This window comes from Micropterus salmoides, unplaced genomic scaffold (assembly GCF_014851395.1).
Source record: "Micropterus salmoides isolate LMB-PRFRI ecotype aquatic unplaced genomic scaffold, ASM1485139v1 Ms_hic_scaffold_1, whole genome shotgun sequence".
NCBI classification, from domain to species: Eukaryota; Metazoa; Chordata; class Actinopteri; order Centrarchiformes; family Centrarchidae; genus Micropterus; species Micropterus salmoides.
In genome coordinates, this window is record NW_024040040.1 from 1391645 (window position 1) to 1409060 (window position 17416).

At 43.2% G+C, this 17416-nt stretch overlaps 1 protein-coding gene and 1 long non-coding RNA gene across 5 annotated transcripts; both read right to left on the bottom strand.

Moving 5' to 3' along the window:
- Nucleotides 1–1491: 1491 nt before the first annotated feature.
- On the bottom strand, nucleotides 1492–6248 carry LOC119917283. Of its 2 annotated transcripts, XR_005447255.1 has the most exons (4): nucleotides 4340–6248; nucleotides 3639–3829; nucleotides 2519–2629; nucleotides 1492–1934 (listed from the first exon to the last, which is right to left on the bottom strand). It is a non-coding gene; the product is annotated as an uncharacterized LOC119917283 (long non-coding RNA). The 2 variants fall into 2 exon arrangements; XR_005447253.1 differs by having other exon boundaries at nucleotides 1492–2629.
- Nucleotides 6249–6381: 133 nt separating this feature from the next.
- LOC119905949 (gastrula zinc finger protein XlCGF57.1-like) lies at nucleotides 6382–16034 on the bottom strand. Of its 3 annotated transcripts, none has more exons than XM_038723585.1 (2): nucleotides 15634–16034; nucleotides 6382–9248 (listed from the first exon to the last, which is right to left on the bottom strand). In XM_038723585.1, exon 2 carries the CDS (start codon nucleotides 9216–9218, stop codon nucleotides 7725–7727), a length of 1494 nt encoding a protein of 497 aa, XP_038579513.1. In that variant the 5' UTR covers nucleotides 9219–9248; nucleotides 15634–16034; the 3' UTR covers nucleotides 6382–7724. The 3 variants fall into 3 exon arrangements, with proteins under 3 accessions (XP_038579513.1, XP_038579430.1, XP_038579350.1); XM_038723502.1 differs by having other exon boundaries at nucleotides 15630–16034; XM_038723422.1 differs by having other exon boundaries at nucleotides 15754–16033.
- Between the last annotated feature and the right edge of the window lie 1382 nt (nucleotides 16035–17416).

Sequence of the window (17416 nt, forward strand, 5' to 3'; positions counted from 1 at the left end):
GTTAATGATTATAATAACAATAATAACAATAGGACTAGTAACAATAGTCGTTGCAGCAGAGGGTGTCGAGCAGGAACACGGGGGCAGCAGGTGACCCGCAACCACAGATCCAGACTCCACAGCTCCAGAGCCAGAAAACCTGCAGGAAGTGATAGGAGGAGAGAGGAGAGAGACGAGAAAGCACAAGACTATCAGAAAGGGGAGAAGTTGTGTTAGTAACATGCAATAATGGGATGAGGTTGCATACAGAGGGAGAGAAAGTAGAGGAGAGAGGAGCTCAGTGCATCATGGGAAATCCCCCGGCAGTCTAGGCCTATAGCAGCATAACTAAGGGATGGTTCAGGACTCACCTGAGCCAGCCCTAACTATAAGCTTTATCAAAGAGGAAAGTCTTAAGCCTACTCTTAAATGTGGAGATGGTGTCTGCCTCCTGAACCCAAACTGGAACCTGGTTCCACAGGAGAGGAGCTTGATAGCTGAACGCTCTGGCTCCTAGTCTACTTTTGGAGACTCTAGGAACCACAAGTAACCCTGCATTCTGGGAGCGCAGTGCTCTGGTGGGGTAGTAAGCCAAGTACAGACAGTTGGACAAGGCGAAACATCTGCAGCCACTTCCTGCAGTCATTCCTCCCACTCAAGGATCTTAACTTTGTTACTGCATTCATGACTACAGCACAGCACTTCTAAGTAGAAATAAGACACATCTAGGTGAAAAGAAAAAAGAAAATTATTAAGATTAATAATGCTAATAAATGATAATAAAATGATGAACTAAGAATGATTACTTATTGATTCTGACTAAAGATAATAAAAATGATTAATACTGATAAAGGATAATCGCTGATGACTGATGTCTGTTTCTTGTCTGCACTGCCCCCCCTCTCTGTGTCCGGGGCATGTTGATCACGCCATTTTAACCATAACCTGACTTTGTGGAAGAAGCTGGTGTCTCCTGTGCTGTGTGCTTTAGACAGGACATTCTTACTGTATTGATGTATGTTTTGTAACACAACGTTCACTGATTCTGCTTCTACATTGTAACTTTGCTGGTGTTTTTGATGATGCCTTGCTGTCTGATTCTGCTCACACACGTGTTACTGTTACTGGCAGTCAGACACAGAGAGGACCTCACACTCTCAGAGCTATAGAGTCTGAACACTGTGATCCTAACTTTACACTATAAAATAACACTTTAAATGATGACAATGTAGACGACCATCGCTCGACTTGTTGATGCACAATGATCAACAGTCTAGTGTACAAAACTGAAGACGTATCTGTTCTCCTGTCTGAATGTCATCAGGTTGGGCTTAACTCTCTGCCCAGCCTCCCTCGTCGTCAGGCCAGGACTGATGATATGATCCACCACAGTGGCCCTAATCTGACAGGCAATGAATCTAAGCAGACTTGGATTATATAAGCATGTTTAGACCCATTCATTAGCACTCAAAAGGAAAGTTAACACTAACCACAGTAACTGTACTCTGGAACCAGCGGTAATGTGGATTTATTAATCCTTTCCAAGCAAAGACCGTACTGTCTGATTGTAGTCCATATGGAAGACCGCTACATGTCCGTCTGGAGACATCATGTCCTCTCTACACAAACGTCCTCTACGATATATAGATTTTTATAATCTTCAAACATTTCATAACTTTCTGTACTATTTTCAAATACTTTCATTTGACTATTCTTTTCATGAGGACGAATAACACACAAATCATCTAAATTCATCTGTGTGGTTACTCAGTCCTTATCTAAATAATATCTATAAACAGATGTGGCCTTATTGAGGCTACAGAGGTCCCTGTTTAAACGTTAAAACATGGTACTCATTAAAAAGCATTTTGGATCTCAGTGAAAATCTAAATCTGAAAGTCTACAGAACTGCTGCTGGTTGTTGCCATTTTCCCGATGAGGTCCGTTCCAGTTACCTAAAAAAAGATGAGAAGTTAACCATGGTATGAAGGAAGTGTGCGTGTCCGTGTAACAGTGTGGTATTAAAGTCTCAACATTTTCACTCATAATAAAAGACCTGAAGACGTTCATCACTTAAAGTTCACGGGTCTTTAGCTCGGTGTGTGACGTCATCATGTGTCTTTGGATTTCACAGAGCAGAGCTTTGATGCAAGTCTGAGGCCCTGCTTCTCAGGGGCCACCTTATAAAATCACACTCATCATACCCCTCCTTATCACACACACACTGACTCCTCTTGTTCAGATCATGTTTATAGATGCATGTGTTGAAAAATGTTTCAGTGATGCTGCATTGTGTAAAACTGCAGTGGCCCCCATTAAACACTAGTGGGGCCTCTCAGGTCCATTTATTAATGCAAATGGTGACCTTACGCTGACCTGTACCTGAGGGCAGTCACAAATCTCACCTCAACACTGAAGGCATTGAACACTTCGTTTAGTCCAGAGTCGTACAGCGTCTGTTCAGGACAACGTGGCGGTGGACATACACAGCTCTGCAGTAGCAGGAATAAAATCACACAGGTAATAATAACATTCTTACCCGCTCGTCTACATGCAGAGCAAACTTTAGTTTCTGTGAGCTGCTGGTGGCCTGAGAGGCTTCCTCTACACCACCAACCACTGTAGAGTGGACGTCCTCGAGCGGTCCCTCCTGGAAGACACATTATACGTCAGTGACACGTCGCAGGTTCAGGTATAGATCACACAGTATATCATTGATATGTCTAAGCAGGATAACAAACCCCAAAGTCCTTCACTGACCTGACTAAATATAGTTTGTCTTTGCTTCCAGAACTTGCAGCTGGTAAGAAAGTATGCAGATCCACTCAACTTTACTTGCTAGGTTCTCCTTAGATTCCGGTTCCCCCTTGTTCTATTAATGTTACGGACATCAAAGCAACTCAGCTGAACTGCTGAAGCCTAATGACTTCGACCTTTTGAGAAATCTTCTCATGAATCTGAGGGTCCATGTTTCCACAACGATGACGGGTAAATGAGCAGAGCTGTCTGTCACATTCAGGCCACGCCTACTGTCAGGAAAATGGACATCGCACTTCGAATGACTCTGGGACTAAAAGATTCTACCAATAATGCTGCTGACGATGATGATACTGTCTCTGCAGGCCTCATCAGATTAGAGAGAACCTCTCTAAACACTTTGTTTTCTCTCAGTTAGAAGAGACGTGGAATGAATCAGGCCTGCATTGCTCCTGATCCTCCTGCTCCTCACGCACTTTATTCACTAATCTTCTATTTATACATATTATATATAAACCTACACATGATCTCATCCTTCATCTGTTTTATTTCAGCTGAAATAAGGCTGCTCCAGTCAGACGTACCACCGCACGGCTACAAACTCTGTTCTGCAGAATAAATGCTGTGTGTTGATTCGTGTTAGAACTCGTTAACTGTCGTGTGCTTTCATTGTTTTATATGTTCTGTCATCAGAGCGTCCCTGTTTGAATAAAGGTCATAATAATAATATTTAATAAGGGTGTGTGTTCAGAGGTCCTGGCCCTGTAAGTTATCACCAACACATACGGCTGTAATATACTGTATCATTATTGTTTCCCTCCGTCCCGTTCCCGAGGTCAACTCTGATGCTTTATTATTCTACTCTGCTGTGTACGTCTGAGGCTGTGTAGCGGTGTTCTCACGTGTTGATGGCTTGGATGGTGGATCTCTGCTTGTCCTCAGGTAGTTTCACCTTTGTTCAGTCTTTGGTGGTTGAATGCTCATTTTCATTGTGAGTTAGGTGAGTCAGAAAGTGTGAGACGAACTCTTGAGGCTGCAGCTCCCCGTTAATCCCTTGACTGTCAAAGGAGGGTCAGTTTCCACGGTGAGTTCACTAAAAACATGAAAACAGAGAATTCTTTCTATGGTATTAGGCCCCATCCACACTACTGCGTTTTGGGACCTTTTGCTACGTTTGATTGGCTCTCATCAGTCATGCAAAGGAGAAACACGATGCTGCTGCTGACAGTTTTTCACTTGATCTTTTTATTAAAACATTTACAATAAATACACAGCTGAGTGAAAGGTAGTGAAATGGTCCCTCTGTAGAGCCCTGTGTTTAGACCTGCGCTATATGAAAAGTGCAATGAGACTTCAGTTATGAATTGGCACTATATAAAAATAAATACATACAGTTTTTGTTTTAGCTTGTTCGTAACAATTAACCGGTTATCACAACGGACACAGCAGCACTGAAACTCATTTCCATGACTTTCCCAAAACCTCAGGGATTTTATTATTTTCCAGTTAAACCTTGGTTAAAAACAACTCCGTATACTGAACAACACTTTAACCCGTACTTCTGATCAACCAAATGATGATTTACTCTTTTCCAGATTCTCACCAGTTTTTCAGGATCACGTGGTGACAGAATCCAGCCTCGGGTCTCAGGTCCTCCAGCTCTACCCTGTTTTACAGGGACAATGTGTCTGAAGTCCAACACTGGAACAAATCCCAATTAGTAAAAAGGTTTTTAAGGGGATTTTAAGAAGTGAACTTTCACAAACATCCACTACAGCTGAAGACTTTCAGTTCCTTTTTAAAGGTTTCAGAGAGGAAATTTTGACCTGTCACGATACCAAATGACAACTTTGATACGATACCTGCATAAATTTCTCGATACTAAAACGATACGACAAAAATCTAAATCATCAGGAAAAGTAATGGAATGATAAATGACAGAACTTAAAATTCTGTTTTTATTAAATAAAATACTAAATCCTATCTGCTGTAGATTGTTAGATGGAATTTAAATAGAAAACGCTCTCAGACGAGGTGTACTGAGTCGTGTGTTCAGTCCAATCTGATGTCCCCTATTCTTGATTTATAGATTTGATACTTACCTTTACATTTGCAACCAACTTATGAAACAGCCTCATGACTCAGTATGCCTACTCGGCGGCGGTCTGCGATCTACTGAGCGCATCTATTAATAGACAAAGTTGACACAACTGTAAATGCCATGATCACCATTACCGGGACTGATGAGTATAAATGTTTCACTTACGACTGTCACTAAGGATTTACATAGTCGAATCACAATTGTGTCTTGCCTACAGTCGACTGATCGTAGAATCATGCGTGCGTTTGTGAGGCGGCGATGCCGGGGAGGGGGGGGGCTGTTACACAATGCCATTCACTTTTCCATACGTCACCGGTCACTTTTGCCTGCATGCTGTGCGGCCGGCATGATGTTTGCCACATTGGTAAGTTAGCTAAAAGGCTAAAAACAAATTAAACCGCTAACAGCGTTCTTACTTCCCTCGTCAAACACCTTCATTGCTAAAAACGTTTGCGAACACACTTTAAATCACACCTGTTGGACTTACTGAAGGTATGTAACTGTTATCACATTAGCTAACCAGCCGCTCTTTGAATTCTTGGACCTGCAGGCCTGAAGTCTGCATGTCTGTCGGTGGGATGGACGTGTTGCCTCTCAGTCTGCGTGAGTCTGAAGCTTCTTTTACAGATGGGCTTTGTGGTGTCTACAGGCTCGCTTTCACTGTCGCTGTGCAAGCAAAATAATCCCATCATTTTCTCTGTGCGTCTGCTTTGTTGACAAGCCGTGGAAGAGCACTTGTGCTTGTAGCCATGTCTCTCCAGGAGCTGCAGCGTAAGCCACGCCCACTTTGCCTGCAGGGAGGGGGAGCTTAAAGTATTAATACCATAAACAGGCAGTATTGTCAGTATTAGGGCTGCAGCTAACGATGATTTTAGTATTCGAAGCTTCGATAGATTATTTCAATGACTCAGACGTTGTTTAAGAAGTACTTTTGCTTGGCGGCGGCGCCCCCCGATAACGGGATCAGCTGTGCATGTTTATAGGTGATAGATATTCATTAGCCATTTTGGAAATTCATAGTGTGTCATACAGCAAATATCAGACCAACAACCAGACAGCTGCTTTACAAACAGAAACATCAACCGAGTGCTCTACAAGTTATACTACAGACTCGTTCAGACTACACGACTTTCAACGTCGGTCGACGGCCGTGCCGTTCACACACCTTGCCGTAACATGACGCAGTCTTGAAGTTGTTGTGGCGTTCACGCTACGTAACTGATCGGTGACGGGGTCACACACACTACAGGACAGCAGCTACGGCACCCGACGCAGGTTTCCAAACCACTTTTATCAAGAAAACACACGTGAAATGTGAAACGGGAAATGAGCGATCCTGCACAGGAAACAGCTGTTTGTTATTATAAAGATGGTGATAATAAAGACAAAGAATCTGGGTGAAAGGATGGATTAGCACACGCAGGTAGCAGGGATTGTCTGAGCTACAGACAGAGCTGCAGGGGAGTTAAAAGGTGAAGCTCCCGACACCCAGTTAACTCCTGACTGTGAGGTAACAACTCACGGCCCAAAAAGGAGAACAACAAACGCACGTGGTCACATTTTCAGCTGAGGACTGCAGCTTACTTTGGCTTCAACTCAACAGTCAGTCATGATTTCAGTTCAATGCTAAAGTTGCTGTTACTGTTACCTTGTCTGTGGTCCGCTGACAGAGCACCGGCCGCCTTCTGATAAGGCGCCGTCATACTGTTGCCGAGGCAACATAAGTTTTAAGGTGGACGGACGGTAACATTACAGAGATGTTGTTTTCTTTAGCTTGAAATAATCCCAGACTTTGGACACTTTCTTTTTTGTCCCTCGCTGTTTTCTCTCTCTTCCCCACTTTGCAAACAGCTCCAACATAATGACGTTGGGTTCACAGCGTAAACGCGATGTGCGACAGTAATAGATGTCCCTGCGAAACACCGTGCTGTATAGTTATATGGATTCAACGAAGCATCGATGCAAAGAATTTGTGTCGAAGAATTTTATGAATCGATTTTATCGATAAATCGTTTCAACCCTAGTCAGTATTGTATTGTTTTTAACGTCAGGGTATTGCGATACCTTTCAAGTATCGGTGTACCGTGCAACACTAGTCCACGTTTTCATGCTTACAAGAAGGTGTAACAGACAACAGAACCAACACTACCAGAATAAAAGTATCGCAGTACATTTTTTGTTGGTTCAATCTCTTCCAATTTAGATCTAGTCGTGGTTTGGCAGCCTCATAGGAAACCATCGTGATTAAAGTATTAACTAATTAGAAAAATAAAGAGGCAAGAAGACATGGAGTGTGATGGACTTGAAACCCTCCTGGCTGGATCAGGAAGGAAATAAAGACACATGAACCATGAATAAAGCTGAAGCCTGGAGTCAGAATCAGTGATGTGTTCGTGGAGAGCAACACGTCATTTTACACTGATCTCAGTGAGATTTTAAAGAAAACCACATGTAGAAGCTGCTGCTGCTGGTTGGAGAGAGTCTGAAGAGGTCTAAAAGTTCAGACCCAGTCTAAAAAAGACCTTGGGTAAGGGATCATAAAATGCATTGTTAAGTTCAGGTCTGAGTTGGAAAGATCAAGTGGGGATCTTCCTACTTTTCTACAAAACCCCCTCTTTAGGACTGCACAGACTGGGTTTACTCGCTGAGCGGAGGCACAGGGAGTCCCTTAGTAACTGCCGCAACAAAACAAACATTCACACGAGTCCCGGGACGAAGATACCCAGTTGAATAATGATTTCAGCACGTATGGCATCTTTGTACTGTTCTGACAGGCTGGAAAAACCTGAAGCTCCGCTTTAAAGGCAACATCAGTGTTGAGCCAAGTCTTGTCCTCAGAACTTTAAACCTGCTGGAAGGAATCGGCTCAACAAGCTTCTCTGCAGCTTCATTTACTTCCGCTGCTCGCACCGACACACTTGTGCTGTTTTACAGCACGAAGCTGAGTGAATGTTTTACCACACACTGAACAACTAAATGGTTTCTCTCCCGTGTGGATTCTCATATGTGAGATCACATTTGAGCTTTGAGCGAATCCTTTACCACAGACAGAACAGCTGAAGGGTTTCTCTCCTGTGTGGACTCTCATGTGCAGCGTCAGATGTTCCTTCCGTGCAACTTGTTTACCACAGACGGAACAACTGAAAGGTTTCTCCCCTGTATGAACTCTTGTGTGTGAGGACAAATGTGAGCTGTGCTTGAATCTTCTTCCACAGACAGAACAACTGAAGGGTTTTTCTCCTGTGTGGATTCTGGTGTGTATGGACAAAGCACATCTGCTCCCCAAAATCTTTTTACAAACTGAGCAGCTGAAAGGTTTCTCCCCTCTGTGGACTCTCATGTGTGTGGACAGAGAGCATTTGCTCCTGTAACTTATTTTACAAACTGAGCAGCTGAAAGGTTTCTCCCCTCTGTGGACTCTCATGTGTGTGGACAAAGAACATTTGCTCCTGTAACTTATTTTACAAACTGGGCAGCTGAAAAGGTTCTGCTCTGTGTGGACTGTCATGTGTTGTCTCAGGAGTGACGTTTGAGCAAATCCTTTACCACAAACTAAACATCTAAATTGTTTCTCTCCTGTTTGGAGTCCCTTGTGGCCAAAGCTTGTAGAGCATTCAGAGGAGCTTCTTGATGTTTTTCCAGTACTATATTCCTGATCACTAACAGGTACTTCATTTTTTTGCAGAAGGTTTGAACCTGACTGAGGTTCCCTGGTCTCCTCCCAATCACAACTGTCATCAGTCTCAGACTCAGAGTCTGACGTCTTGTCCCCAGCAGCTGATTGTAAATGTTTATCTGGATCTGTGTTTGTGGCTGGTTCTGGTCCTCCACAGTCCTCTCCATCAGATTCTGTTTCCATCTGTTCATTTAGTCTCTGATAAAGCTGTGAGGACTGAGGTTTCTCTTCTTCTTCACTCTTCACAGGGACATGAGTGAATGTGAACTTGGTGGTATCAGCCTCCCCCAGCCCTCGAAGCTGCTCTCCCTCCTGACTGGTCCAGAGTTCCTCCTGTTCCTCTTTAATGTGTGGGGGCTCTGGAGGGTCCTCATGGTCCAGACTGGGGCTCCACTCCTCTTTAATGTGTGGGGGCACTAGTGGGTCCTCCAGGTCCAGACTGGGGCTCCACTCCACTTTAATGTGTGGGAGCTCTGGTGGGTCCTCATGGTCCAGACTGGGGCTCCACTCCACTTTAATGTGTGGTAGCTCTGGTGGGTCCTCATGGTCCAGACTGGGGCTCCACTCCACTTTAATGTGTGGGAGCTCTGGTGGGTCCTCATGGTCCAGACTGGGGCTACACTCCTCTTTAATGTGCGGGAGCTCTGGTGGGTCCTCATGGTCCAGGCTGGGGCTACACTCCTCTTTAATGTGTGGGGGCTCCATTAGGTCCTCCTGGTCCAGACTGGGGCTCGTCTGTGGAGATTAGTAAAAAACATACACATTTTAGAAAACTAACTTCCTGTTAACATTTAAACACTACTTTCTTACATGAGTGAGAAATTATGCACATTTAGTACAACACCTGGGGCACATCTGATACATGCAGTGGTGGCAACACTGTACTTTGCACGTCTCCCATTTATTTATATCATAAATATGTCATATTCTGCTCATTTCAGATTCAAAATCTTATTTAGGGTTTGTACCAGAAGAGGTTTACATGGTTTCATTTTCAAAAAATACAAACTTTTTGTCATACTGCACATTGCTGCAGCTCCTATTTTCACCCTGTGTGTTAAATGCTTGGTTTTAGCTATGGAGTGATGTATCACACCTCTACAGCTGCTGCTTCCTGCTTTCTTACAGTGCAGACGCTTTGCTGCTTGCTCTTGCCTCTCCTTGCATTCTTTTGCTTAAACTCTTTTTTTTCCCCCTGCTAGAAATCAGCAGCTCTTGGATACTTTTAAATCACTGGGACTGTCAGATAAAGTTGGCTCTTGCCATACTTTAAAACCTTTTATGATCTTAGTGCTACGCGAGTGCGGCCTATCAATAGCACTAGCCTGTACTGCAGTGACTGGAGCTATAGCTAATGCTAATTATCAACAAGATGCTCCACTCTCCACGGACGACTTCTACAAACTAGTACAGAAAATTACTGTGCTGGAAACCAAGATCCACAGGTTAGAAGTGAATGTGGAAGTGAATGGATTATGTGGGAATGACACCACTTTACCGTGGACCCAAAACAGTGGACAAGAGCATGCTAACACACGGCTAATTAGCACCCACAAGACTACCGAGAAGCAGGAGGCCTGTGCACTGGGTAATAAATATAAAAGTGGGAACGCTCTTGGTGCAAAGCCTAAGAGTAAATCATTTCCTGGGGAAATAGGAGGATAAGTAACAGACAGAACCCAGCGCCCTGAGATTTGTGATGCGACTGGCGGGCCTGCATTATCATCCAGGCAGAGCGCCTCTTCAACCCCTTGTTCTTTGTAGGACACAGCCATGGACAGCTGCGAAAGGGAGAGTTAGCAATACACTCCCCAACAACCGAGTGTGCAACAGCAGAACACATTTTCACCACTATTGCAGGACCCTGGATCTCCGTCTGATGACCTGGATAACATCCCATCCTCACACAGAAGGGTAAGGACTGAGAGTAAATCAGAAAGTAAAAGGCTGCAGGGAAAGCTAACGACTGGGCCTCAAACTCTGACTGTGGGTGACTCTGCTGTAAACGATGTAAGAAGCATGTGCAGTAAGACAGTAACACCAAAATACTTTTCGAATATGATACGGTGTCTGACTTCGCAGCAAGAATCCTGCATATCGTGGCTGAACATCCTACTGTGAAAAACATCATACTGCACATCGGGACCAATGATGTTGTGAAGCAACAGTTTGAAGTGTTGAAAGAGGACTTTAATAATCTGTTGAACACAGTCAGCTCTTTGAATGTTGAGGTGTTTATCAGTGGCCCTATACCACCAATCCGAAGAGGAAGCTGGGAGATTCAGCAGTCTGATGGCATTCAGTGCATTTCATCGAAAACTTTTGTAAAAATTGTTCAGCTCCAACCGGTTTTACTTTCTGCGTCACTCATCTGTTCCCTCTGCCAAGGACAAGAGGAATCTAAACAAGAGGAAGACATAACACAACACACCAGAAACCTTGAAGGAGAGCCACCTCAGCCCCCGCCGGAAGAGAGCTCTGATCACGGGAGACAACTGAGCAAAGAGGAAGAGCCTCCACCTCCCTCACTGAAAACCAACAGTGAGGATTCACCATCTCTACCCCCCCAATCCTCATCCAGGTCACCCTTTCTCCAGACACCCTTTCTCCCCTCTCCCCCCTGTTGGACTTCACTAATCTAATGGAAGACCTGGTTAGAGCTGGGACCAAATTTACTCCCCGCACCTTCCCTTGCTCCACTCCCATTTTCTCCACCCTAAACCCCCCTCACCGTCCACCTCCACCACTGGTTCTACGTCCTCCAGGTTTGATACATCTGTCACAAATAAAGCGCCCAACCCGCCTTCCCGCTTCGCAATGGCGAAGAAGCCCAGAAAGCTCTGTCTGATATGTGCTGGGTCCAGGCTACAAGGAAAACAGCACTCATGACTCTTCCCAGGACAAGCCGGGGCCCAGTGTGCTGGTAGTCTTCTCCATCCCTGTCTTGATAGGTAACAGAAAAAGCACGATGAATGTGAAGCAACAGGAAGCACTCAACTTATCCTGCAAGTTTAGTATTAATTCCTTGTCAGCCGCAGCCTGTCAAAAAAAGTGGGCCAGATAATGTTTTTAACACACTAAAATTAGCTTTGTTAAACGTTAGGTCTTTGGCAGGAAAAACATTTTTAATCAATGATTTTATAATAACTCAATCTTAATTTCATGTTTTTAACTGAAACTTGGTTGGACCAAGATAACAGTGCAGCTGTCCTTATCGAGTCTACCCCTCCCAACTTCAGTTTCATGAGTGAAGCTAGAGTGCATAAGAGAGGAGGTGGAGCTGCCATTTTGTTTAATGACTCCCTCCAATGCAAAAAGAAGTCTTATGGGAATTTTGCTTCTTTTGAGCCATGGTTCTGCTCGAGGTTTCTGCCTCTTAAAAGGAAGTTTTTCCTCATAGAGTACGGTCTAGACCTGCTCTTTTATGAAAAGCACTGTGAGATAACTGTTGTTGTGATTTGGCGCTATATAAATAAAACTGAATTTCGCATTTATAATTTAGAACTGAGAAATACAAGGCGGTCCTTCTTCTCTGACATCATCACCAAAAACACTAATAATGCACGTGCCCTGTTTGCTACTGTCGACAGGCTAACCAACCCTCCTGTGTCTGTAGCCTCTGAACTTCTATCCACCAGGGCCTGCAGTGAATTTGCTTCCTTCTTCAGACAAAATTCTAACAATTAGACAAGCAATCAGTGCCTCCATGCCAGTAACAGGATATGTCTTGTCCCTGTGTCCACTTAAAAACAATTCATATAGCATGAGACAATTTGAATCTATTAACCATAAAAACCTGGAGGACATAATACAACATCTGAAATCCTCCTCATGCTGCCTTGATATTCTGCTAACAGGTTTTTTCAAATATGTTTCTAAATGCATGGCCTCAGATTTCCTACAAATTGTCACACAGGCCCTGAAAACTGCAGTCATTAAGCCACTCTTAAAAAAGAGCAATCTAGACAATTCACTAATGAGCAATTATAGGCCCATATCAAATCTCCCATTTTTAAGTAAAATCATTGAAAAGGCTGTTTTTCAACAGCTTAGTGCTTTCTTGGCACTAAATAACTGTTTTGAGGTCTTCCAGTCAGGTTTTCGACCACACCACACCAATGAGACGGCTCTTGTTAAGGTCTTCAATGACATCCATTTAAACACTGACAGTCGCAGAATTTCAGTCTTAGTATTATTGGATCTCAGTACTACATTCGACACGGTCGACCACAACATATTACTAGACAGACTTGAAAACTGGGTTGGACTTTCTGGCACAGTACTAAACTGGTTTGAATCCTACTTAAAGGACAGGGACTACTTTGTGTCTATAGGTAATCACACATCTGAGCTGTGGAGTTCCCCAAGGCTCCATTCTGGGACCTCTTTTGTTTAACATTTACATGCTTCCACTGGCTCAGATTATGAAAAACAACAAAATATGTTACCATAATTATGCAGATGACACACAGATTTACATAACCATTTCACCAGGGGACTATGATCCCATACAGGCGCTGAGTAACTGTATTGAGCAGGTCAACGATTGGATGTGCCAGAATTAATTGTTTTTGGAGCCAGGGAGGAACGACTGAAAGTAAGTGCTCGACTTCATTCAGTAATGTTAAGAACCACATATCAAGCCAGAAATCTTGGTGTAGTCATGGACTCAGACCTGAATTTGAGGAGCCACATTAGGACAATTACAAAGTCAGCCTACTATCAGCTGAAGAATATATCAAGGATTAAAGAACTTATGTCTCAGCAGGACCTGGAAAAACATATCCATGCATTTATCTTCAGTCGACTTGACTACTGTAACAGCGTCCTTACAGGCTCCCTAAGAAATCCATCAGACAGCTGCAGCTGATTCAGAACGCTGCTGCTCGAGTCCTCACTAAGACCAAAAAGGTGGATCACATCACTCCAGTTCTGAGGTCTTTACATTGGCTTCCTGTATGTCAAAGAATTGATTTCAAAATCCTGCTGTTAGTTTATAAAGCACTAAATGGTTTAGGGCCAAATTACATTTCTGATCTTCTGCTTCATTATGAACCATCCAGACCTCTCAGGTCGTCTGGGATCAGGTCTGCTTTCTGTCCCCAGAGTCAAAACTAAACAAGGAGAAGCAGCGTTCAGTTATTATGCTCCGTATATCTGGAACAAACTCCCAGATAACTGCAGGTCTGAAACAGTCAGTTCTTCTAAATTAAGACTGAAGACTTTTCTTTTTACCATTGCTTTTGATTAAATATTTAAGATTTTTCTTTTTATTGATAACTTACACTGCACTGTAACATTTACTGTCCTGTTCTTTTTCTTTGTTTTTATCTTTTTATCATTGCTTTTATCCATTTAACTCTTAACCCTGATTGTAACACTAACTTTTATTATATTTTATGTTGCTTTTAAAGTTTTTTTATATTTCCCTGTTGCTTTTATGTTTTATGTAAAGCACTTTGAATTACCTTGTTGTTAAATTGTGCTATACAAATAAACTTGTTGGGAGTTGCACATGAGCAGTTCCTAGTTAAGGACTACAGGCCAATCAGAAGCAGAGGAGGGCGGATCAGTGAGAAGCCGGTAAACCCAGCTTCGTTCAGCTGACTGGAGCGAGAGTTTCAGAGCGGTGAGTTATTAATCTGTATCCATAAAGTTTTAACTGAGCTCTGTCTCTACATCACAGGAACAACTTTCTGTCCACTGACTGCCTGGAGGGTAGCTAGTGTTTGGAAGGGAGAGGAGAGCTGTGTGCTGCAGCTCGCTGTTTCTGAGGGCGTGTCGGAGTAGCCGCTTGGCGTCTGTGACGTCACAGGGATGAAAGGGAAGCGGCTGGACTCCAAACGAGCTGTTTTCAGTTCAGAGCAGAGTTTTCTGTGGGAGATGGGAACTCACTTTGGGCTGGACTTTGGACTTTTTTACTTTGCAAACTTGTTACATGCACAAAAAAGGTATATAATTCAATACGGCTGTGGCTCAGGAGGTAGAGCCTGAGAGGCGCTATACAAATACGGAACATTGACAATAATGGAGAGGGAAAAAGCAGAAACCACCTCTTTAAGGTGTAGGATCAAGCTGGCTCCAGTAACTCTTCTGCGGAGTCTGGTTACTGTTTCGACTTGTGCCAGACATACTGCAGGTCTTACTACAAACATTGGCTACGAAACCCAAAATATGGTTGCAATTTCTAAAAATTCTTCTTTCCTCTGCTCCCGGTGTCAGTGTATCGCCGAGGGTGAATATGTCCAGCTAACACACAGTTTGTGGTTTTGATGGGCTACCCTTTTCTTTGGTCCAAGAGCTATGGGAATTAGGTTAAAGCACTCAACAAAATTTACACTTTAAACAGCCCTTCACAATCTCATTCACACCGACTTAAGACATTTGCTATACTGGATCAAAAAGGATTCCGGAAATGTGTTCAAAGATTTAGAGATGATCAATACTACAATCTGACTTATAGCGAGAACCACCTTGCAATACAAGACAATGTTCAGGTTAAAAACATTGTAGGCATGTGTACAAAACGTAAATATTATGGGATGACAGGATCTCAATCCCATGTAGCACCTGTAGTGAACAACACTCACTTTCCTCCCTCGTGCCTGGACAAGGGATTTAAGAAATGGCGGGAAAAGGAATAGTTTATATGAAGCATCGGGGATGAAATCATCTTCCCGGTAGAGTGTGCCCATTTTTCTAGACATTTGTTATTGAGGACTTACATCCAGTCTGTTCCTCACTGTAGAAGGAACGTTGAGACTGTTGGTTAAATCTGTCTCTGTACACAAAAAGTAAAGACAATTCTTTCTATGGAGAACTTGTAAAATGTGAAAAGATTAATCCCAAACCTAGTAGGTGCTCCTGGGACTACTATAACCCTACGTACGGCTGGTAGGCCCTTAAACCCTAACCCTACGGTTAGGGTTTAAGGGCCTACCAGCCGGTTAGGGTTTAAGGGCCTACCAGCCGGTTAGGGTCGTGCAGTGACTTAATTTGTTCTTTGCAAATATTTATGTTGAGTTCACATGAACTCCGTAAAACTGAGACTTCTGGTTTTATTCCTTCAGAAAATAACGGAGTACAAAATAAGTACATGTTGCTGATAATACTCACATACTTTTACTGAAGGAAGGTTTGAATGCAGGACTTTTACTCGCAGTGGAGTATTTTCACACAGTGGTACTTTTACTGCAGTAAAGGCAGTTTACAGTGAGAATAAGCAGTAAAGTGTAAAAACCTCCAGCAGCTCCTCCCGGTCCCGGACTTCAGGCTCCAGCAGCTCTCTGATAAACTGGACTCTCCGGCTACTTCCTGTTAGCGAGCAGCGCTAGCCTCCGTTAGCATCGTTAGCCAAGAGCAGCTGAGTCTGAAACCTCCCGACAGTTTTTCCTCTGCAGCGGGTTCCTCTGCAGCGGGTTCCTCTGCGGCGGGTTCCTGCTGCTTCTCTTTACCCAGTTAGCATGTTAGCCACCGGAACTACTTCTTCTTCTGCTGCTTCTGCTTCTTCTTCTTCTTCTGCTGTGTGTTTAACGGCGGCTCGCCCCGAGTTTAAAGGTGCAGACCGCCTCCTACCGGCTCACTAATAATAATAAGTATAAAATATTATATCAAACAATAATAATAAATAAAATAATACTACTAGTGATACAAACATTTATATGAATAATAATACTGCTTTGACCTTCTGAGCCGGTCTGTATGATCTCATGTGATTTCCCTGAAGTCCTGAGCTCAGTATTGATTTTAAACTCCCGTCTCTGTGTTCCTGAATGATGTTTCCTGCATTCATAATCATCTACAGCTCTGACACTTTCTGTTTGACGTGGAGTTTAACCCTGCATCTCAAATCTTAATCTTGTAATGACGTTTCCATCTGTCTTCTTCTTTTACTTGGCAGACTAGACACATCTACGCCTCACTGCTGCCCTCCACACACCAGGGTTCACGGTTTCTTAGCTTGTTATAATTATTCCTGTGTACTTTGTGTGTTTGACGTTGTGCTGCCGCTGCAGTCTGTGAAACGTCAGGACATTTATATAAAAGTGTCTCCAGCACTTCTGCAGACTCCTGAAGCAGCTCTCGTGTCGTCGGATGGCGATCAGGTGTGCAGGACACGTTCTTAATTTAATAAACTCACTTTGTACTCAAACCACAGACGAGGAAGTGAATCAATAAGTGATGAAAACACCTTTTATTCTGGCGGGGGTGAAAAGAGACGGCCACAGATGAAGATGAAGTCACTTCTCCAGAGAAAGTTACATGAAGATGTTTGTATTCATGAAGAGTCTCAGGAGTCAGACGCTCGTCTCTCTGCTCTACATGGAAAACACAGTGAAGAAGAAGAGAAGCACATCAGACTCATAGTGTCTCCTGGGAAACAGGACCTGTCCTCACTTTCATAAGCATGGTTTCAGCATCCTTCCATTACAGCATTAGACTACAGGGACACGTCACCATCAGTAGGCTCTGTGGAAAACTGAACTATAACCTAATAAAAGACTTTAAGGCTTCAGCAGTTTTTGTTGTTCTCTTTTTCAGATCCTTCAGAGACTTCCAGTGCAGATTCTCTCATCCAAAACACCTGCAGGCTGTCTGAAACTATTTCATTCATTCATTTTATTAAATACATTTTACCGTGATAACGAGATGATCCTGTCATCTCAGGAAACCCACGTTTGTTATTTCCAGATAATGACAAATAATTTGAGATTGAGAAATTAAATCAACTCGTTATCAAGGGAAAACTGAGTAAATAAAATGTGTGGCCTGTTAGGGCTTCCGTAGATTTGATGAGTCACAATAAGTAGTTCTTCTTTAAGCTAACATAAAGATGCTAAGTTAAGCTAAAACTTTTGTCGGGTAGAGAAAGAACTTCTTTTATTAAAGTAATTAATGAGCTG